We start from the raw sequence: 23,476 nt of genomic DNA on the forward strand, positions 1-23,476 counted from the left end.
CTAACATGCTATTGCTATATATAATGCCTAAAAAGAATAGGTATGCATATGCGGAAGAATGAAGTTGGACTCCTGCCTTACACATAAAAATTAACTTAGTGGATCAAAGACTTAAATGTAAAGAGCTAAATCTATAAAACTTTTAAGAAAGCATAGGAGTAAATCTTTATGACTGGATTAACAGCATTTTCTTAGATATGACACTGAAAACACAAGCTATCCCTCACTCCCCTCGCCCCCCCAAAAAAGATAAATTAGACTTAGTGAAAATTTTAAACTTTTGTGCTTCAAAGGACACAGTCATGGATAATAAGAATTATGTAAGTGCTCACTCATAATTGCTTTATTTTGGCTGACAGGTAGCTGACACAACAAAATGCATGTCAGTTTTAATAATTAAATGATTCTTGGGTTCCGCTTATCTACATTCATCTTTTCTCATTTTCTATACAAATGTGTATATTCCTTTTCCAGATTTTGGGTTTGGTATTTTTATTTTGTTGAATTTATTGTAAGCCACTTCAGATCTTTTGGAAAACTAAAATTTTTAAATGTTGAGTTTAATATTTGAGAGTATTTATGTGCTTTGCACTGTGCTATAGATTCTTAATCTCAAAGATTTAATGATCTGGAAGTGAGAGGAGATGAGTTGTGACTAAAACAGGGTCATTGATGGTTGTCAGTGGATCCAATTTATAGTAACAGGTGTCACAGATAAACAAAGCTGGACACTAGTTAAAGTGGTAAGGACAGATTTTAATCAGTAATACACTATTGCAGTAGGGAAAAGTGTGAACTGATTTCAACTTTGATTTGTACGGAGTTACTCTTGCCTAGAAAATCCCATGGATGGAGGAGCCTGGTAGGCTGCAGTCCGTGGGGTCGCTAAGGGTCGGACACGACTGAGTGACTTCACTTTCACTTTTCACTTTCACACATTGGAGAAGGAAATGGCAACCCACTCCAGTGTTCTTGCCTGGAGAATCCCAGGGACGGGGGAGCCTGGTGGGCTTCCGTCTGTGGGGTCACACAGAGTCGGACACGACTGAAGTGACTTAGCAGCAGCAGCAGCAACTTGAAAAGAAAGGATGAGGGAACAAGGGTCGGAGTGAGAGAGAACTCCGTACAGTCAGGGAAATGAAAAATCACAAAATGCAAGGAAGGGGAGGTGGTTAACATAAAACCCAGCTGGGCTTGCTACTGGTGCTTATTGAAAGTAGTCTCCTACCCTCCCACAGAGCCTGGGAAACAGAAACCCTAATTTCAGATGCTAGCTAAAACAGTAAATTCATTCAGCAGCCTTGAGATTTTCCCAGGCAGGCACTTTTAAGTGTGGCCACATTGGAGAAGGAAATGGCAACCCACTCCAGTGTTCTTGCCTGGAGAATCCCAGGGACGGGGGAGCCTGGTGGGCTTCCATCTATGGGGTCACACAGAGTCGGACACGACTGAAGTGACTTAGCAGCAGCAGCAGCAGCAGCAGGGGTCATCTAGCAATGGGACCTTGAGCTGTTAGAAACTATTAGTGTTTTTTATTCACATCTTTATAGGCCACGGTTGAGCCTCCTTGAAAAAGGGCTCAGAGGAGCCTGGATAGAGTTTAGTTAAGGACAGAATCTGTGGTACAGGTGAAAATCAGTTTACCAGCCTGTCGTCTTACGGGAATAGAAAGTTCATGAGTGACTCTAAGACCAGGTGAATGGTAATGGCGTGAATTCTGAACTGGGGAAGCTAGGGGAAGTAACTAGTTTAAGGAGACAGAAAGTGAGGTGGACTAGCCAGTTAGGCATTTGAAAGTACACTTGACAGATTGTGACACTAGAGATTTGGTACTTGGTGTCAAAGTGGACGTTGAAGCTAAGGGAGACCATTTAGGAAAGGAGGCTGCTTCTGCTGAGAAGAGGACTAAAGGTAGATACACACTGACACTGAGGGATTGGTGTTATGAAACCTGCAAAGGAGTGGTTAGAAAGGTAATAGAACTGGTGGAGGGTGGTGCCGTCAGAATCATGGGTAGAGTTTCAAGAAGGCAAAAGTGATCGTCAGTGACAAATTAGAAAGTCAAATACAATGAATTCTGACAAGGTTACTGGATGTGGCTGTCTAAAATGTCTTTCTGTGTCATTTGTGTCCTGAAGTCTTTTTTCTTTTAAGCTTACTTTTCATTTGTGTGTGTGTGTGTGTGTGTGTGTGTGTGTGTGTCCTTACATTAGAGCATTTCCATTCAGTTTTCATACCCATTCTGGAGGAAACTTATAGTTTCTGGATTTCTGGGAAGAAATCTTTTTAAATTCTGCTTTTAGAAGATCTGCTTCCCTCCAGTCCCAAGGAAGATTCCTTTGCTTTACATTTCTTCCCTTACCTTACACTTGCTGGCAAACACATATTAAGCAACTGTTAAGGCTAGACCATATATCTGGAACAATGTAGGTGTTCAATAAGTATTGAGTAGGTATTTGAACAGTGATTCATTCAGCAAATACTTGCATATAGCATAGATGCTGGAAATACAACAAAAGTTTTTGAAGAACTTACACAGCTTATGGAGGAGAACAGATATAGCTTGTAAATAGTGTAATGAAGGAAATAAAACAGGTGTTCTGACAAAAATGGAGTCGCTTACTTTGTGGTGACAGGGGAAGGACCTAGCAATTCTAAGAGCAAAGGAAGAGAATTGTGGGCTGAAAGAAAACAGGAAATGTGAGGACTGAGTCCAGAAACAGCTTGATGGTTTCCAAATACTGAGAGCCATTGTGACAGGAGCATTGATGACTAAGGGTAAAAAATTGAATGAGATGAGATGAAGATATAGGCAGCGCCTTAAATTGTGAAGATTTTACATGGGAGCAGTGGTGTAGTCTGGTTTTGTTTTGTGGTGGTGGATTGGGGGTGAGTTGTTGTAGTTGCCAGGCAAGAGATGACTTTGGGAAGGGGTGCTGTGCTTAGCCTTTCAGTCGTGTCCAACTCTTAGTGACCCCACGGACTGTAGCCCCACAGGCTCCTCTGTCCATGGGATTTCTCCAAACAAGAATCCTGGAGTGGGTTGCCATGCCCTCCTCCAGAGGATCTTCCCAACCCAGGGATCGAACCCATCTCCTGCATTGCAGGTGGATTCTTTACCGTTTGAGTCACCAGGGAAGCCCATGAATACTGGAGTAGGTAGCCTGTCCCCTCTCCAGGGGATCTTCCCAATCCTGGAGCTGAATCAGGGTCAACTGGGGTCTTCTGCATTGCAGGCAGATTCTTTACCAGCTGAGCTACCAGGGAAGGGATGAGAAAGATGTAAATACATTCAAAATACATTCAGGATTTGTCAGTAAATTTGATCAAAGAGATGTGAGAAGAGAAGGAATCAAGGATGATTTTTTTTTTTAACCTAGGGTTTGGATTAAGTAACTTGTAAATACTCTTGCTGTTGACGAGATGGGGAGAGTTAGAAATTATTAGTTTTGAATACCAAAGTGAAGATTTTGATGTGTGTGTGTGTGTGTACAGTCACTAAGCCGTGTCCTATTCTTTGCAACTCCATGGACTGCAGCAGACCAGGCTTCCCTGTCCTTCACTAGCTCCTGGAGCTTACTCAAATTCATGTTTGTTGAGTCAGTTATTCTGTCTAACCATCTTATCCTCTGCCACTCTATTCTCCTTTTGCCTTCAGTCTTTCCCAGCACCAGGGTCTTTTCCAGTGAGTCAGCTGTTCACATCAGGTGGCCAAAGTATTGAAGCTTCAGCATCAGTCCTTTCAATGCATGTTCAGGGTGATTTCCTTTAGGATTGACTGGGAACGATCACCTAACTGGTTTGATCATTGACTGGTTTGATCACCTTACAGTCCAAGGGACTCTCAAGAGACTTCTCCAGCACCACAATTTGAAAGCATCATAGGTAGTTGCAATGAAGATCCAGCACAGCCGTAAATAAATCAATAAAATTATTCTGAAAATTAAAAAAAAAAAAGGACAGAAATTTCTGTCCATGTGGAGGTTGTAGGTGACTTTGATAAAAGCAGTTTTTCTTTGGAGTAAAAGGAATGAAAGTCAGATTTGATGAGTTAGAAAAGTGAAATAGAGCTCACAGAGTCTACAGTATTGGCAGTGCCTTTTTTTTTTTTCTTTTAATATTTATTTGGCTGTGCTGGGTCTTAGTTGTGGCATGTGGGACTCGTTCCCTGACCAGGGATCAGAGCCAGGACCCCTTTGTTGGGAGTGTGGAGTTTTAGCCAGTGGACCACCAGAGAAGCCCAGCAATGCCATTTTAAAAATTGGTTATTTCATTATGTTGTTATATGTAAAATGTATAATATTCAAGAACCATTACATTAACTGTATGTGAATGGAGACGTAGGGTATGTAGATGACTTTCAAGAAGAGAGATCTGATAACCATCAGATTTAGTATCATCTGGACAACCTGCCATTAGATGCCTCCTGATGTGATGTGGTATGCAGCACAAAATATCACCTGTATTCTTGCCAAAAAGAAAATATATATGTATATTTTTTTAATTTTGTTTATTTTTGGCTGCACTGTCTTTGTCACTGCTCTGGTTTTTCTCTAGTTTCGGTGAACAGGGCTGCTGGTTGCGGGGAACTCTTTGTTGCAGTAAGTGGGCTTCTCATTGGGTGGCTTCTCTTGTTGCGGAGTATGGGCTCTAGGTATGCCAACTTCAGTAGTTTTGGCTCACAGGCTCAGTAGTTGTGGCGCCAGGCTTAAAGGCCCCACAACATGTGGAATCTTCCTGGAGCAGGGATTGAACCCGTTTCCCCTGCATTGGCAGGCAGATTCCCAACCACTGGACCACTAGGGAAGTCCCCTCCCCCAAATATATTTGTAACTTAAATGTTTTCTAACCTCTAGACCTAACTTCCCTTTTGCAGGAAAAACAGGGCATAAGGGTACTTTATCAACAAAGGTCCGTCTAGTCAAGGCTGTGGTTTTTCCAGTGGTCATGTATGGATGTGAGAGTTGGATTATAAAGAAAGCTGAGCACAGAAGAATTCATGCTTTTGAACTGGTGTTGGAGAAGATTCTTGGAGATCGAACCAGTCCATCCTAAAGGAGATCAGTCCTGGGTGTTCATTGGAAGGACTGATATTGAAGCTGAAACTCCAATACTTTGGCCACCTGATACGAAGAGCTGACTCATTTGAAAAGACCTTGATGCTGGGAAAGATTGAGGGCAGGAGGAGAAGGGGACGACAGAGGATGAGATGGCTGGATGACATCAGCGACTCAATGGACATGGGCTTGGGTGGACTCCGGGAGTTGGTGATGGACAGGGAGGCCTGGCGTGCTGCGGTTCATGGGGCCACAAAGAATCGGACACAGTTGAGCAACTGAACTGAACTGAACTGAAGGGTATAACTTCATGGCACAAAACTAAAATGTAGGGCATTCATTAAGACAGCTAGTCTTTTCAGAGCCAGTATCACAGTAAGCAAAAGGGTTGGGGGAAAGGAGGACAGGAACATTGTAGATTAAAAGTGACCAAATGTTGAAATAATGATGATGTAATTTTTTAAAAGTACCAAAATTTTGCCATCCACTTTGTAGGCATTCACTATAGTTACCTGCTAAGTAGACCAGCAAGAAGACAGGCAAAATTTAAGCCAGTATGTGTTTTCTTATGGCATCATTGATAAGAAATGGGACCATGTAAGTTTTAGAACATCTTTTAAAATGATTGCATTTATTAGTCTCTGTGTCTGTCACTTGTGTAATCTTCCCACCCTTCCAATCCCAGCGTCATAGTGGGTTTTATACACTTTGGAGGAGTTTTGATTTCATTAATTCCAATGGTACAGGTGTTCACAAAGGGTCAGATGTACTTTAGATTTCATGGTTGATTGGATTTGTGGTTTAGGGGGAGAACTTGCTGCAAAAGAAAAACCTATATTATGAAGTTGAATTTCTGAAAGTCATATGGTGGGTTGAGGGGGGAAATCTCTTATGCAGATGTCTTTAGTACTAGTTCTCATGCACTTATTAGAGAATTGATTGCCAGTAACTTTTTTTTTTTAAACAAGATAAAAATTTAATGGAAATTAGTCATTGGTCAGTAACTCCTTAAAGTGAGTAAATAGATCAAGATGGATAGAACCTAGTCTAAGGTCAGGAGCCAAATCAAATAGAATTATGTGTCTTTTCAGAGAATGAAACAAAGCAGTTCTTCAAGGCTGGATGAAAAGAGAAGGCTATGAAATGAGAGAGTCTAGGTCCCAGTCCCAGCTTCATAGTTTAATAGCTAAATGATCCTGTGCAAGTCATAGCACCTCTGTACCTGGTCTCCTAGCTGTTAAGTGGATGTGCTCCAGCTGACTAATATTTCTCTTTGGTTGTGGTAGAGTTCAATTAGATGTTGTAAATGGAAACATTTTTTTAAAAGAGAGGTACGGTGCTGGGGTTTATTTGATTGTCTGCAAATGAAAGGCTGTTTAACAGCTGATTTCACCCTAGCTCTTGTTGAAATTAAATTTTGTTTATCTGGTACAAAATTGAATGTCCCCCAAGAAATAATTTTTTTTAACCCAAAATTGAATGTGTTGTAAAAATTGAATGTGAGTACAATCCCTGCTGTACTGTGGTAACTGTCCTGTTAAAAATCATTAACTCCTTGGGAATTCCCTGGCATTCCAGTGGCAATTTCACTGCCATGGCTGCAGGTTCAGTCCCTGGCTAGGGAACTAAGATCCTGCAAGCTGTGCAGCACAGCCAGTGCATATTTGATAGAGAATTCATAGTGAGAAGTAAGTGAGGTACCTGAGCTGAGAAAGCCATTTCAGTGTGGGAGGAATCGGGTTTCTAACATTCTTGAAGGAAGAGGCACTAAGTTTAGCTAATTTTCTGTGCCTGAGACGGTACAATATTTTATTAGAAACTTGTCCTCTGCAGAGAGAAGTGCTCACTCAGTTTAGCACCAGGACAAGAGAAGTCACTTTATTTATTTATTTAGGCCACATCTAGAGACTTGTGGGACAGGGGAGCCTGGTGGGCTGCCGTCTATGGGATCACACAGAGTCGGATATGACTGAAGCAACTTAGCAGCAGTAGCAGCAGCAGAGACTTGTGGGATCTTAGTTCCCTGACCAGGGATTGAACCTGCCCTCTTGGCAGTGAAAGTATGGAATCCTAACCACTGGATCACCAGGAAATTCCCCCAAGAAATAATTTTCTTTTAACCCTGAGAAATAATTTTAAAAGGCTGAATGATTGCTTCATAGTCGCTGAATGAGAGTCCAGCATTCCTTTGGTTGCTGCTTCCAGATGTGCTTCTGCAAATGTTCTTCCTTCCAATCTAACCTCCCCTGTTTGGCTTCTCCGGTGAAGTCATAAGCAAATATTTGTGATAGTTTCTTGTCACCATGGTGACTAAAGCACAGCCTAGTTCTCCTTCCAGCTTCACTGTCAGCTCTGCTTGAAGGAAGAGACAGCCCTCTGGGAGAGCCCAGGCTCAGAGTCATGAAAAACCATGTGTCAGGTATTGGGGAACTGCAGTCCATAGTGGTGCCTTTAGGAATTTGTCCTGTGCCTATTAGTCTCCAGGCGTAGGGGTGATAAGGGACCCCAAAGGGAGGCCACTGCATTCCCCTAGAACTTTTTTTTAACAGTAAATCAACTTGGGCTTTGCTAAGTGGAAGTAGAAATTTGTACATCATAAGACCTCTACTGCTGCTGTGGTTTGCGTAGCTGCTCTCCAGAATTAACAGAGGCACCTTTTCTGAAGTTTCGTTTCCTTAGTATCTCTAGCTCCAGAATTCAGCCCTCTCCTCAGCTGCTTCCATTTTTATTTCTCTTTCACTCAGATTCTCCTAATAGACTGCTTCCCCCTCATATTTATGAACTTTCTTGCTGCGCTTGAGTCCTCAAGGTGGTCTCCTGCTTGGAGAGCCAGCCCTGATCTTACCTTTGGGAGATTTCTTTTTAAGTTCTCATCATGATCACCCCAGAACACTCCCCCAAAGAGGTGATATTAGAGTTAATTGTCCTTTTCTGTGTTCCTCTAAAATTTATTTTTCATCCCTTTTGTAATACTTCTAATAACTGTTTCAGATTAGAAATTTAAAGGATAAGAAATGACTATAAGGGGTAGACCAAGTTAATAAGGCTTCCTCTGCTCGTATTTCTACATAATCAGCTTCACTGTTATCAGTTTTTTAAATAGTGATGTTGTTTTTAAAATGTCAATATTGAGTAAGATATGATAAACTCACTGAGGCCACAGGAGGAAACACAAAATTGGAAGGAGGAAGTTTATTATGGGTCCATGGGCTGTGGGAGGTGGGTTACCACTTGCCACACAGGGTCACAGAGGAAAACACCAGGATGGTCAGGGGGCAGAAGGGGCACGAGCAAGCAGAAGGTTTAGGCCAGATCCTTTTTTGCAGTTTCAGAGGGAAAGTGAAGGCAGGGCAGAATAAACAGTTTAGTATTGGCTAATTTGAATAATTCTGGAGGGCTTTGGGCTATAAGAGTAGTCTCTAGTTACCTGCTACTTTTGGGACCCTGGGGTGAAGCAGAGGAATATCGCCTCCTGGGTGTACAGGCAAGATAAAGGAAATATGACTCTGGGTTGGTTCCTTTACGGAGGCATTCTCTTAGACATGTTGTTATCTGTAGAAATTAGCTAGCCATGGGAGTGGCGATCTTTCCTGGGTTTGTAGGTTCCCAAATGGCGAAACATCAGGAACTCAGAAAATAAGAAAATATAATCAATATAATCGGCCCTGTGATGAATGAATACAAGTAGACAAATACAAAATCTTACCAAAAAAAAAGCAAACTGAGATTCTATGTTAATCTAATTGGAGGAGATATGCTGCTATTAAAAAAATTTTGTGATGAAATATGACACAATTCACCAGTTTAATTATTATTAAGCAGCATCAGTTGTACCTACAATGTTGTGCCACCATCGCCACTATCCATTTCCAAGCTTTTCATCACTCGAGACAGAAACTCTGTTCCATTAAGCAATAATTTCTCATTTCTCCCTTCCACTTGTACCTGATAATCTCTAATCTACTTTTTGTCTCTGAGTTTCCAGGTATCTCATGTAAGTGAAATCGTGTAATCTTTATCCTTTTCTTTATCCTTTATCCTGGCTTGTTTTCCTTAACATACTATCTTTAGGATTCTTCAATGTTGTTGTTGTTCAGTTGCTGAGTTGTGTCCGACTCTTTGCAACCTCATGGACTACAGCACACCAAGCTTCTCTGTACTTCACTATCTGCCAGAGTTTGCTCAGATTCATGTCCACTGAGTCAGTAATGCTATCTAACCATCTCATCCGCTGCCGCCACATTCTCCTTTTGCCTTCAGTCTTTCCCAGCATCAGAGTGTTTTCCAGTGAATCGGCTCTTCTCATCAGGTGGCCAAAGTATTGGAGCATCAGTCCTTCCAATGAATATTCAGGGTTGATTTACTTTAGGATTGACTGCTTTGATCTCCTTGCTGTCCAGGGGTCTCTCAATTGTCTTCTCTTACACCACAGTTTGAAGGCATCAGTTCTTTGGCACTCAGCCTTCTTTATGGCCCAACTCTCACATCCATATATGATTACTGGAAAAACCCTAGCTTTGACGGTATGGACCTTTGTTGGCAAAATGATGTCCTTGCTTTTTTACACACTGTCTAGGTTTGTCATAGCTTTCCTTCTAAGGAGCAAGCATACTTTAGTTTTATAGCTGCAGTCACCATCCACAATGATTTTGGAGCCCAAGAATGTAGCATGTGTCAAATCTTCATTCCTTTTTATGGATGAATAATATCCTATCATATGTATATGCCACATTTTGTTTGTCAATTCATTTATTTTTAATGTCTTTTAAAAAATATTTTTATTTATTATTTTCTTTTTGGCTGTACCACGTTAGTTGTAGTATGCATGGGATCATGTGGGATCTCATTTCCTGACCAGGGATCAAACCCAGGCCCCCTGCATTGGAAGCATGGAGTCTTAGCCATTAGACCACCAGGAAGTCCCATTTGCCTATTTTTACTTTTTATCCTTTTTTTTTTTTTAATTTTTCATTTATTTTTGGCTGCTCTGGGTCTTCATTGCTACACAGGGGCTTTCTCTAGTTGCAGAGAGAGGGGGCTGCTGTCTTCTTGGTGATGTGGTTTTCTTGTTGCAGTGACCTCTCTTGTGGAGTATGGTTAGAGGGCTTCAGTAGTTACGGTACGTGGGCTCAGTAGTTGTGGAGCATGGGTTTAGTTGCCCCATGACATGTGGGATCTTCCCGGACCAGGAATTGAACCAGTGTCTCCTGAACTGGGAGGCAGATTCCTAACCAGTGGCCCAGCAGGGAAGCCCCCATTTGCCTGTTTTTAAATTGAGTTGTCTTTGCTGTTGAGTTGTAGAAATTCTTTATATATTCTGAATATTAAAACCCTTATCAGATAGATTTGAAAGTTATTTCTCTTGTAAGTTGTCTTTTTACTGCCTTGTTAATGTCTTTTTTTTTTTTTTTTGGCTTGTGCTTTTAATGTCATAGCTAAGAATCCATTGCAAAATCCAAGATCAAAAAAATTTACCCATGTTCTATTGTAAGTTTTATGGTCTTTGTATATTTAGGTTGTTGATCCATTTTAAGTTTTGTCTTGTGTGTGGTGTAAGCTAAGGATCTGACTCCATTCTTTTGTATATGAACATTTAGTTGTCCCAGCACCAGTTGAAGAGACTATTCTTACTCCATTGAAAGGACTTTATACCCTTGTCAAACATCAATTGGCTGGGGAAATTCCCTGGCGGTCCCATGGCTAAGATTCCGTGCTCCCAATGCAGGGGGCCTGGGTTTGATTCTGATCTGAGAACTGGATCCCACATGCCTCAGCTAACACCAGCACAGCCAAATAAATAAATAAAAATATTTTTAAAAATCAGTTTACTGGCCACGGATGTATGAGTTTATTTCTGGACTCTCAATTTCTGTTCTCTTGATTATAGAATTATCTCTCAGTTTTGTTCTCTTGTTTATCCTTACACCAGCATCACACTGTTTTGATTATTGTAACTTTGTAGTAAATTATGAAATCAGGAAGTGTGAGTCTTTCAGCTTCTTTAAGAGTCTCTTGTTTGGTTTCCACATATTTATGGATTTTCCAGTTTTCTTTTACCGTTTATTTCTAGTTTCTTTCCATGTGGTTAAAGAAGGTGATTTGTCTAATTTCAATCTTTTAGAATCTATTGAGACTCTGTACCTTAATACAGTTTACTCTGGAGAATATTCCATACATTCATACTTGGCAAGATGTTTTTTGCTTTTGTTGGGTGGGAGTGTTCTATGTGTCTTTTAGATCTAACTGATTTATAATGTAAAAGTCCTGTTTCCTTATTAATCTTCTGTCTAGGTTCTATTCATTATTGAAAGTGGTGTATTGAAGTCTGTAAATGTTATTGTAGAACGGTTATTCCCTTTACTTTGACTGTTGTAACAGTTTTTTACTTAAAAATTTTTGTCTGATATTTATTATGGCCGTCACCGCTCTCTTTTGCTTACCATTTGCATGAATATCTTTTTACCCATTTACTTTCAACTTCTTTGTGTTTTCAGTTATACAGTAAGTCTTTGCAGACAGCATGTCGTAGATCATGGTTGTTGGTTTTTTTAATCTTTCGATCGCTGCCTTTCGACTAAAGAGTTTAATCTTTTTACCTCCTCTGTTCACGGAGTTCTCCAGGCAGGAATCCTGGAGTGGGTAACCATTCCCTTCTCCAGGGGATCTTCCCGATCCAGGGATCAAACCCACATCTCCTGGGTCTCCTGCACTGCAGGCAGATTCTTTACCATCTGAGCCACCAGGGGCCAGTAAGTATAATATAATTACTTGGGAGTTCACTGACAGTCTAGTGGTTCAGTTCAGTCGCTCCGTCGTGTCCGACTCTTTGCGACTCCATGGACTGCAGCAACCATGGACCTCCCTGTCCATCACCAACTCCCAGAGTTTACTCAAACTCACATCCATTGAGTCAATGATGCCATCCAACCATCTCATGCTCTGTCGTCCCCTTCTCCCACCTTCAGTCTTTCCCAGCATCAGGGTCTTTTCAAATGAGTCAGCTCTTCGCATCAGGTGGCCAAAGTATTGGAGTTTCAGCTTCAACATCAGTCCTTCCAATGAATATTCAGGACTGATTTACTTCAGGATGCACTGGTTGGATCTCCTTGTAATCCAAGGGACTCTCAAGAGTCTTCTCCAGCACCCCAGTTCAAAAGTATCAATTCTTTGGCACTCAGCTTTCTTTATAGTCCAACTCTCACATCCATACATGACTACTGGAAAAACCATAGCCTTGATTAGATGGACCTTTGTTGGCAAAGTAATGTCTCTGCTTTTTAATATGCTGTCTAGGTTGGTCATAGCTTTACTTCCCAGGAACAAGTGTAGTTTAATTTCATGGCTTCAATCACTATCCACAGTGACTTTGGAGCACAAAAAAATAAAGTCAGCCACTCTTTCCCCATCTATTTGCCATGAAGTGATGGGACTGGATGCCATGATCTTAGTTTTCTGAATGTTGAGCTTTAAGCCAACTTTTTCACTCTCCTCTTTCACTTTCATCAAGAGGCTCTTGAGTTCTTCTTCACTTTCTTCCATAAAGGTGGTGTTATCTACATATCTGAGATTATTGATATTTCTCCCGGCAATCTTCATTCCAGCTTGTGCTTCATCCAGCCCAGCGTTTCTCATGATGTACTCTGCATATAAGTTAAATAAGCAGGGTGACAATATACATCCTTGACGTACTCTTTTTCCTATTTAGAACCAGTCTGTTGTTCCATGTCCAGTTCTAACTGTTGCTTCCTGACCTGCATACAGGTTTCTCAAGAGGCAGGTCAGGTGGTCTGGTATTCCCATCTCTTTCAGAATTTTCCAGTTTGTGGTGATCCACATAGTCAAAGGCTTTGGCATAGTCAATAAAGCACAAATTGATGTTCTTCTGGATCTGTCTTGCTTTTCGATGATCCAACAGATGTTGGCAATTTGATCTCTGGTTCTTCTGCCTTTTCTGAAACCAAGTTGAACATCTGGAAGTTCACAGTTCACGTGTTGTAGAAGCCTGGCTTGGAGAAGTTTGAGCATTACTTTACTGGCATGTGACATGAGTGCAATTGTGGGGTAGTTTGAGCATTCTTTGGCATTGCCTTTCTTTGGATTGGAATGAAAAGTGACCTTTTCCAGTCCTGTGGCCACTGCTGAGTTTTCCAAATTTGCTGGCATGTTGAGTGCAGCACTTTCACAGCATCGTCTTTTAGAATTTGAAATAGCTCCACTGGAATTCCATCACCTCCACTAGCTTTGTTCATAGTGATGCTTTCTAAGGCCCACTTGACTTCACATTCCAGGATGTCTGGCTTTAGGTGAGTGATCACACCATATGATTATCTGGGTCATGAAGATCTTTTTTATATAGTTCTTTTGTGTATTCTTGCCATCTCTTCTTAATATCTTCTGCTTCTGTTAGGTCCATACCATTTTTGTCCTTTATTGAACCCATCTTTGCATGAAATGTTCCCTTGGGATCTCTTATTTTCTTGAAGAGATCTCTAGTCTTTCCCATTCTATTGTTTTTCTCTGTTTCTTTCCACTGATCACTGAGGAAGGCTTTCTTACCTCTCCTTGCTATTGTTTGGAACTCTGCATTCAAATGGGTCTATCTTTCCTTTTCTCCTTTGCTTTTCGCTTCTCTTCTTTCCACAACTATTTGTAAGGCCTCTTCAGAAAGCTATTTTGCTTTTTTGCATTTCTTTTTCATGGGGATGGTCTTAATCCCCTGTCTCCTGTACAGTGTCATGAACCTCCATCCATAGTTCATCAGGCACTCTATCAGATCTAGTCCCTTAACTCTATTTCTCACTTCCACTGTATAATCATAAAGGATTTGATTTAGGTCATACCTGAATGGTTCCAAATAGGAAAAGGAGTATGTCAAGATTGTATATTGTCACCCTGCTTATTTAACTTATATGCAGAGTACATCATGAGGAATGCTGGGCTGGAAGAAGCACGAGCTGGAATCAAGATTGCTGGGAGAAATATCAATAACCTCAGATATGCAGATGACACCACCCTTGTGGCAGAAAGTGAAGAGGAACTCAAAAGCCTCTTGATGAAAGTGAAAGAGGAGAGTGAAAAGGTTGGCTTGAAGTTCAACATTCAGAAAACGAAGATCATGGCATCTGGTCCCATCACTTCATGGGAAATAGATGGGGTAACAGTGGGAACAGTGTCAGACTTTATTTTTTTGGGCTCCAAAATCACTGCGGATGCTGATTGCAGCTATGAAATTAAAAGACGCTTACTCCTTGGAAGGAAAGTTATGACCAACCTTGATAGTATATTAAAAAGCAGAGACATTACTTTGCCAACAAAGGTCCGTCTAGTCAAGGCTATGGTTTTTCCCGTGGTCATGTATGGATGTGAGAGTTGGACTGTGAAGAAAGCTGATCGCTGAAGAATTGACGCTTTTGAACTGTGGTGCTGGAGAAGACTCTTGAGAGTCCCTTGGACTGCAAGGAGATCCAACCAGTCCATTTTAAAGGAGATCAGTCCTGGGTGTTCATTGGAAGGACTGATGCTAAAGCTGAAACTCCAATACTTTGGCCACCTCATGTGACGAGCTGACTCACTGGAAAAGACTCCGATGCTGGGAAGGATTGGGGGCAGGAGGAGAAGGGGATGACAGAGAATGAGATGGCTGGATGGCATCACCGACTTGGTGGACATGAATTTGAGTGAACTCCGGGATTTGGTGATGGACAGGGCGGCCTGGAGCACTGTGATTCATGGGGTCGCGGAGAGTCGGACACGACTGAGCGACTGAACTGAACTGAACTGAAAGGTGTAGTGGGTTTTCCCTACTTTCTTCAATTTAAGTCTGAATTTGGCAATAAGATCCGTGGTTAAGACCCTACATTGCCACTGTTGGGGTCCACATTTGATTCCTGGTCAGGGAACTAAGATCCTGCAAGCCACTTGGCACTGCCAAAAAAGAAAGTGTAATGTAATTATTGATAAGGAAAGACCTGCCATTTTGTTCTTTTTCTTATACCTTCTTTTTCTTATACCTTTTGGTCTTTTTCTTATACCTTTTTGTCCCTCTCTTCCTCTATTACTGCCTTTTGTGTTTAATTGGTTTCTTGTAGTGAATTGTTTTCATTCACTTCTCATTTCCTTTGTGTATATTTTTATTTTGTGTGTGTGTTTGTGTGTATGTATATGTATATATAGAGAGAGACTGTGGGCTTTACATTTAACATCCCAAGTTTATCACAATGTAGTTTGAATTGATACCTACTTAACTTCAATAGCATACAGAAGCTTCTGTTCATTATTATTTTATGCGTTGTCTTTTTTCAAGGTTTCTTTCCTTATTCTTGGTTGCATGGTGTCCTCCTTGCCGCGCGCAGGCGTTCTGTTCGTGGTGAGTGGGCCTCTCTCGAGCGCAGTAGTTGCACCTCTCGGACCAGGAGTTGTGGTGCACGGGTTTGGTTGCTCTGCAGCATGTGGAATCCTCCTGGACCAGGGATCAAACCCACGTCCTCTGCATTGGCAGGGGGATCCTCATCTACTCTACCACCAGAGAAGTCCTATGTTTTCTTTTAAATCATGTAGAAAATAAAAAGTGGCATTACAAACCAAAAGTCCTAGAAAACTGGCTCTTATATTTCCCCATGTAGTTACCTTCACTGGGTTCAAGTTCCTGTGTAATGTCCTTTCATTCAACTTGAAGGACTCCCTTCAGCATTTCTTATAGAGCGGGTCTGCTGCTGCTGCTAAGTCACTTCAGTCGTGTCCGACTCTGTGCAACCCCATAGACGGAAGCCCACCAGGCTCCCCCGTCCCTGGGATTCTCCAGGCAAGAACACTGGAGTGGGTTGCCATTTCCTTCTCCAATGTGTGAAAGTGAAAAGTGAAAGTGAAGTCGCTCAGTCGTGTCCGACCCTTAGCGACCCCATGGACTGCAGCCCACCAGGCTGCTCCATCCATGGGATTTTCTAGGCAAGAGCACTGGAGTGGCTTGCCATTGCCTTCTCCGATAGAGAGGGTCTAGTGGTAACAAATTCCCTCGGCTTTTACCTGAGAACATCTTAGTTTCTCCCTTGTTTTTGAAATGCAGTTTTGTCAGATACCGAATTCCTTGAAAGTTTTTTTCTTTCAGCACTTTAAATATCTATAAATTTAAAAATCTCAGTGCCTTCTGGACTTCATGGTTTTTGATGAAAAACTGGCTTGTATGTGATGAGTCACTTCTTCCTTGCTGCTTTCAAGATTTTCCTTTTGTATTTGGCTCTCAATAGTTTGATTATGTTTCTAGATGTAGACCTGAATTTTTCTCTTGAAATTGAGTATCTTTCTGTATACATTGATGTCTTTTTTTGGCCATTATTTCTACAAAATTATTTTCCCCTTTATCTCCCATTTCTTTGACTCCCATAATGCATATTTTGTGATTTGATTGTTGGAGTTTCATGGATCCCTAGGCCTCTATTCACTTTTCTGCATTGTTTTTCCCTTTCTGCTCAGACTGCATAATTTCAATTTTCCTATCTTCAAGCCTGCTACTTCTGTCTGTTGTCTACTCAAATGTGCTGTTGAACCCTTCTAGTGAATTCTTCATTTCACCTATTATATGTTTCAACTCCAGAATTTCTTTTTGGTTCCTTTTCTATTTGTTGAATTACCTTCTGGCATTATTTTCCCTCTACTTGAAGAACTTTAGACTTTCTTTAGTGCAGGTCTAAGAGCTTCCCTGATAACTAAGTGGGTAAAGAGTCCACCTGCAGTGCAGGAGATAAAGGAGAAGTGGGTTTGATCTCTGGTTCAGGAAGATCCCCTGGAGGAGGAAATGGCAACCCACTCCAGTTTTCCTGCCTGAAAAATCTCATGGACAGAGGAGCCTGGTGGGCTACAGTCCATAGGGTCGCAAAGAATCGTACAGGTGATACATGACTGAGCACAGTGCACACAGTGCAGGTCTGCTAGAGACAGAGCCTCAGCTTTTGTTTGTCTGAAAAAGTGTAAAGTACAATTAATGATGTTATTTCATTATCCTTTTTAATTTTATTTCTTGCTGAAGTATAGTTAATTTACAGTGTTTTAGATTCAAGTGTACAGAAGAATGATTCAGTTTTATATATATGTGTGTATGTGTGTGTATTCTTTCTCAGATTTTTTTTTTTTTTTTTATTGGCTGCACCATGTAGCATGTGGGATCTTAGCTCCCCAGCCAGAAACTGAACCCATGTCCCCTGCAGGGGAGGTACAGAGTCCCAGACACTGGACCACCAGGGAAGTCCCTCAGATTCTTTTCCATTATAGGTTACATTATAGGTTTTACAGGATATTGAGTGTAGTTCCCTGTGCCACACAGTAGTTCCTTGTTGTTTACGTACCTTATATATGGTAGTGTATATATGTTAATCCCAGACTCCTAATTTTTCTCTCCCCCACCTTATGCTGGTATTTGGAATTTTTGTAGCTTCAGACATGACTAAGCAACTGAGCATGCACATCCTTGTTCATAAACGATACAGGAAATTATAGGACCTTCTCTCATATTATCCTTCTTTGGTATTGTTATCAAAAGAATGTCCTTTTTCCAGAAGGAAGTATGTGTAAGAGTGAAACAACTTATTTTAAAAATTGGTAAAACTCGAGAATTCCCTGGTGGTCCAGTGGTTAGGACTCTGAGCTCTCATTGCCAAGGGCCTGGATTTGATTCCTAGTCAGGGAACTTTCGGAGAAGGCAATGACAACCCACTCCAGTACTCTTGCCTGGAAAATCCCATGGGCGGAGGAGCCTGGTAGGCTGCAGTCCATGGGGTTGTAAAGAGTTGGACTTGACTGAGCGACTTCACTTTCACTTTTCACTCATGCATTGGAAAAGGCAATGGCAACCCACTCCAGTGTTCTTGCCTGGAGAATCCCAGGGACAGGGGAGCTTGTGGGTCGAACAGAGTCAAACATGACTGAAGCGACTTAGCTGCTGCACCAGGGAACTTAAATCCTAGAAGCTGCATATTGCAGCCAAAAAAAAATTTTTCTTTTTTTTAATCTCATTTGTAAAACCATTTAGACCTGGCATTTTCTTTGTGGAAATACTCTTTAGTGCTGATTCAGTGTATTTAATGGTCATAAGGCTAGTTAGATGTTCTGAGTCACTTTTAGCAAGTTATACTATTCTAGGAATTTGTCTTTTCAAGCAACTTAGCTAGCATAAAGTTGTTCATATTCCCTTTTTTTTCTTTTTAGTTACCTGTAGTTATGTTCTTTTTTCATTTCTAAAATTTGTGCCCTCTTTTGTTCCTGAGAGATCTTACCAGAGACTTGACTATTTTCAGTCTTTTGAAAGATCCATGTAGAAGGAAATGGCAACCCACTCCAGTGTTCTTGCCTGGAGAATCCCAGGGACGGGGGAGCCTGGTGGGCTGCCGTCTGTGGGGTCGCACAGAGTCAGACACGACTGAAGCGACTTAGCAGCAGCAGCGGGAATTTTTTAAACCTCAAAGCAAATTTTCAAAATGTAAACACTTTTCTCTGTACACCAATCCTTGGCCAGCTGTGATCTGGCTCACTGATAGGTTGGCCAGCATATAATTTGGATCATTCTGTCCTGTGTAGATCAAGATGTTTTTATATCATACCTTTATGGACTAGACTTTTGGCTGTTTCCTAAGGAAAAATTGTAGACGAATGGTTATTATAGAGTTTATAACCCTATTGTTAGCACCTTGTATTAATGTCATTCTGCTGAAGATTTTAAGAATTGGCCTGGATCTCTACAGGACTGGACTGCCTTAGCTTGATCTGCCTCCTAGCTTGCAAAAAGTGACTTGTATTCAAAAGAAATGAAAATGTCAAAATCTAAAAAAAAAAGAGAAAGATCCAAGTTTTGCCCTTGTTGATTCTCTCTACTGTATGATTTCTCTCTCCTTTCTACTTTTTTTCCTCTAATCTGTGTACCTAAGTCATTAATGTTCAGACTTTGTATTAACTTTCTAAGGCTTCAGTTCAGTTCAGTTCAGTCGCTCAGCCGTGTCTGATTCTTTGCGACCCCATGAAACACAGCACGCCAGGACTTATATCCAATTAATTAAATTCCAGGCAGATGAAACACTGGCATGTATAGGGCAAGCCTTAAAACTTTCAGAAGACGTGACAGGGTATCTTTCTGACCTTGGGAGCATTAAAGGATTTATTAAACAAGACACACAGAAAGAGCTAAGTATTAAAGCAAAACTTACATTATAGTTAAGAACTTGTGAAAGTGAAGTCGCTCAGTCGTGTCCGATTCTTTGTGACCCTGTGGACTGTAGCCCACCAGGCTCCTCCGTCCATGGGATTCTCTAGGCAAGCATACTGGAATGGGTTGCTGTTTCCTTCTCCAGGGGATGTTCCCAACCCAGGGATCGAACCCAGGTTTCCCACGTTGCAGGCAGACGCTTTAACCTCTGAGCCACCAGGGAAGCAAGAATTTGTTAAAGAACTCCATAAAAATTGAAAAAAAGTGAAAAGATACTAGAAGATATTTGTAATACAAATAATCAACAAATAGTTAATAACTAGAATATCTTAAGAACTACAAATGAATAAGAAAAGGACAAGTAATTCAATGGGAAAATATTCGACATACCGTAAACAGACATTTTTCACAGAAAGGGAAGCATGGCTAATTAACATAAAATCTAATAACCCTATTAGTAATGCAAGTCTTTATCCTAGTGAAGTGCATTCTATTCAGTAGATTGGCAGAAGTGACAGTTGAGAGTAATAGGATGAATATCAATGAGAGCTCGTTGTGTATTGCTAAGCTGATATGAATTGGCATCACTTTGGAAGGCAACATGGTACTTATCTGATGAAGTAAGACTTGATGGTAACACCTGAAACTGTTAAAAATCTATAAGAAGATATAGGAAAAAAAGACCTTAGTCTTGGCAATGATTTTGTTTTTGGGGGGGAGGGTGATATAGCACCAAAGCACAAGCAGCAAAAGCAGAGATGAACAAGTAGGACCCATAAACTAGAAAGCTTAAACTAGAAAACTTAAAAGTGTCTGCACAGCCCCCCCGCCCCCCCAAAAAATGAGGTCAGCATTTCATGGCTGTTTTTATCACTGCTTGGAGCCTTAAGTAGTGGGATTTTAGCCTATCACATATCTAAGTTGACTTATCTTCACTCAGGGCATCGTGGGAATTTGGTGGCTGTCTGTCAGTGCCTTTTGATTTTTGCAGAGTCAGGCAATTAAAAAGAGAGAAATGGTCAACAAAATGAAAAGGCAACCTGTGGGAGAAAATATTTCCTAACTATATATCTTACAGGGGATTAATATCCAAAATATATAAGGGACTCAGTGACACCATACAACCATCTCCAAATCAACCACCACTGAACCAATGGACATGAGTTTGAGCAAACTCCAGGAAATAAGGAAGGACAGGGAAGTCTGGTGTGCTGCAGTCCATGGAGTCACAAAGAGTCAGACACGACTGAGAAACTCCACAACAACAGCAATATAAGGGACTCATACAACTCAATAGCAAACAAACACAAATATTGCAAGTAAAATTGGGAAAAGGATCTGAATACACACTTTTCCAAAGCAAACATATAAATGGCCAACAGGTTCATGAAAAAGATGCTTAACATCACTAATCATTGGGATAATGCAAATGATGATGTGTTTATACAGTGAAATAATATAACATAGGAAAAGTTAATGAAATAAGGCTTCATGCAAAAGCATGGGTAAATCTTAGAAATCCAATGGAGGGGGTATAATTCTCAGACTGAATGTAGTATGATGCAGTACTTAGGGGTGTACATATATGTGATTCATAAAAATGAAAGCAAAGATAATGATTCATAATAGCAGTTTTCTTTTGGCTGGAGTTGGGATGGAGGAGCCTGGGATAGGGGGAGACCTTACTACTAGATTCAGGTATATTAATCTAGTTTTTGGATTTAGTGGTGAGTTGACAGATGCTCATTGTATTATTTTGCTTGGTAACTTAACATGTTTCATCTTTTTTGTATGTAGCAAATATTACAGAATAAAATTTTAAATTTCTTTTAAAAATATGAGTTTTTAAAATATATATATATATATTTGAGTTACTTAAAAATATATATATATACATGGTATTCCACTGAATTGGGTACACTGTATTTCACTTTTCTAGGTCAAATATATTTGCATTTATTCAGCAAGTCATGTAACTTTTCTCTCGTCATGGAAGTGATCATAGCTTGTGAGCATTTACCATATGCCTAGTGCTGTTCTTAAGTAGTTGTTGTTCAGTGACTAAGTTGTGTCCAAATCTTTTGTGTGGCCCCATGGACTGTAGCCCACTAGGCTCCTCTGTGGGATTTCCCAGGCAAGAATACTGAAATGGGTTGCCATTTCCTTCTCAGTCTAAGTAGTACTTCACATGCGTTAAGCTATACGGTCCTTCGAACAACTCTGTGTTTGAAAAGATGAGCTCCCGAGGCACAGAGGTAAAGAAACTTACTGAAGGTTGCACAGCTAACAAGTAGAAGAGGCAGTATTGGGACTTCCCTGGTGGTCCAGTGACTAAAGACTTCATGCTCCCAGGGTGGGGGGCCCAGGTTCTATCCCTGATCAGGGACCTAGATCCCACATGCTGCAGCTAAGACCTGGGACAGCCAAATAAATAAATTTAAAAAGGGAAGAGCTGGTATTTGAATGCATACAGTCTGCCTCCAGGGCCTACACCTTTTAACTACTAAGCTTGTATCAATTGCTGTAATAGCGCTTATTTAATAAACTTGTTAAGGAAACTGTGTTGTTGGTATGGGGGTGGTCATAGAGATCTCAGGGGCAGTTATTGAGATTATCAGGCTTCACTGGGAAGCTGTGAGTTCCCCTGAGTAGGGGAGGGTGGGTGGGGAAAGAAGCCAGTGAGCAGAAAATGCTGTCCTTTTAAGAGCCTTTGCCAGTGTGTTTGTATCTTCCGTTCTTCCAGAGACCATGGCGAGCCCAGGGAAAGACAATTATCGAATGAAGAGTTACAAGAACAATGCCCTAAACCCTGAGGAAATGAGGCGAAGGAGAGAGGAGGAGGGCATTCAGCTCCGGAAGCAGAAACGGGAGCAGCAGGTGCCTTAACCCGAGTGTTCTCCAGTGTGCTCTGCAGGGGTGGTTCTGCCACCGTGCTTGGCCTCCGCCCTACACTCTCACTTTGCTCTGTGGGCCACTCACCCAGTTTCACTTGTTGTGAAGAAATGTTGGAAGCTTTGAGAAAGAGCCATCCCTTACTCCTTTTCCATAATTTCGTACACCTTGGATCATTTTAAGTGTCTTCAATATGACTTTCTAGCGCTAACCCCTTGTTTTTACTCAGTAGTCACTGTTAGGTCTGGCTTTCAAGGCCCACTCTCAAGCCTGGCTTGAAGAAGTCTGTCAACCATTCTGGGCTGCCTTCTATTTCCTGAGTCCATTCTTTGTAAATCTCTAGAACTGAGACTGTATTAACACTTCATCAAATGCACTCTGCCACACATCACCTCCAAATTGGTTCCTTGCCCAGGTTTGGATGCTAACCTGCATTTGCCCACCCTTATTTCTCTTCTTTGAAGCCTTTTATATATATGTGAATAAGGACATATATATGTGTGTGTGTGTGTGTGTGTGTGTGTGTATAGGGTGTGTATATATATATATACATATATCTGTGCCCTTTTATACATAGGGCACAGAAATTTTAAAAGATTTGCTCATAAAAATGTTCTCCAAAAATATAAACAATAGATGTAACATAGAAAGTAAAGCCCTTGAATATCTTTCCATATCAGTAGATCAGGTTTGGCATTTTCTCATACACTAGCATTTCCTTGACAGTCATGCCATAATTTGACTTTAGGTCATTCTTTGTTCCTTGTTTCCATACACCATTTCTTCTCTTTCCTTTCAGCTTTTTAAACGGAGAAATGTGGAGCTGATCAATGAAGAAGCCGCCATGTTCGATAGTCTTCTCATGGACTCCTATGTGAGCTCTACCACTGGGGTAAGACCCTTGCATGTGCTTCAGGCAAGCTTGAGAAGTACTCGCTTCTACAGAACAGAAATTGAGCACTTCATATCATCTAGTAGCTTTACCAACAATCATGCTAATCTCTTTATTCCATGGGCCCTTTTGTATTAGGCTAGTACGAATGTAATTACGGTTTCAGACCATGAATTTTAAATCATTGTAGCTAGGCTGAAACACATCTTTATTAATCAAAACAGGAGCCATTACAATCAATTCGTTTTTGCCAACAAGAAGTAAGTTTATTTTTCCTGTAGCATAAAAATCTGTGCTTCAGGATTCAACAAACTCTTAGAAAGCGTTTTCTGCCTCCTCCTGGTTGTGGAAACATTTTCCCTAGAAAAAGAGATGCTTGAAGAAGTGGTAGTCAGTGAGAGGTCAGGTGAACATGGCAGATGAGGCAAAACTTTGTAGCCCAATTCG

At 41.0% G+C, this 23,476-nt stretch overlaps 1 protein-coding gene and 1 non-coding gene across 2 annotated transcripts in view; both read left to right on the top strand.

The window, feature by feature from the left end:
* The window catches only part of KPNA6 (karyopherin subunit alpha 6), a 56,127-nt gene that overhangs the window by 14,652 nt on the left and 17,999 nt on the right, over positions 1 to 23,476 (top strand). The window contains exons 2-3 of the mRNA XM_055397410.2: positions 21,989 to 22,122; positions 22,937 to 23,029. Coding sequence (XP_055253385.1) covers positions 21,989 to 22,122; positions 22,937 to 23,029 — 227 coding nt within the window. The remainder of the gene's footprint in view (positions 1 to 21,988; positions 22,123 to 22,936; positions 23,030 to 23,476) is intronic.
* LOC129538766 (small nucleolar RNA SNORA79) lies at positions 20,101 to 20,248 on the top strand. Its single transcript, XR_008682307.2, has one exon. It is a non-coding gene; the product is annotated as a small nucleolar RNA SNORA79 (small nucleolar RNA).

The sequence above is a fragment of the Moschus berezovskii genome, chromosome 2, assembly GCF_049115385.1.
Source record: "Moschus berezovskii isolate FMDL1 chromosome 2, NW_MosBer_1.0, whole genome shotgun sequence".
NCBI classification, from domain to species: Eukaryota; Metazoa; Chordata; class Mammalia; order Artiodactyla; family Moschidae; genus Moschus; species Moschus berezovskii.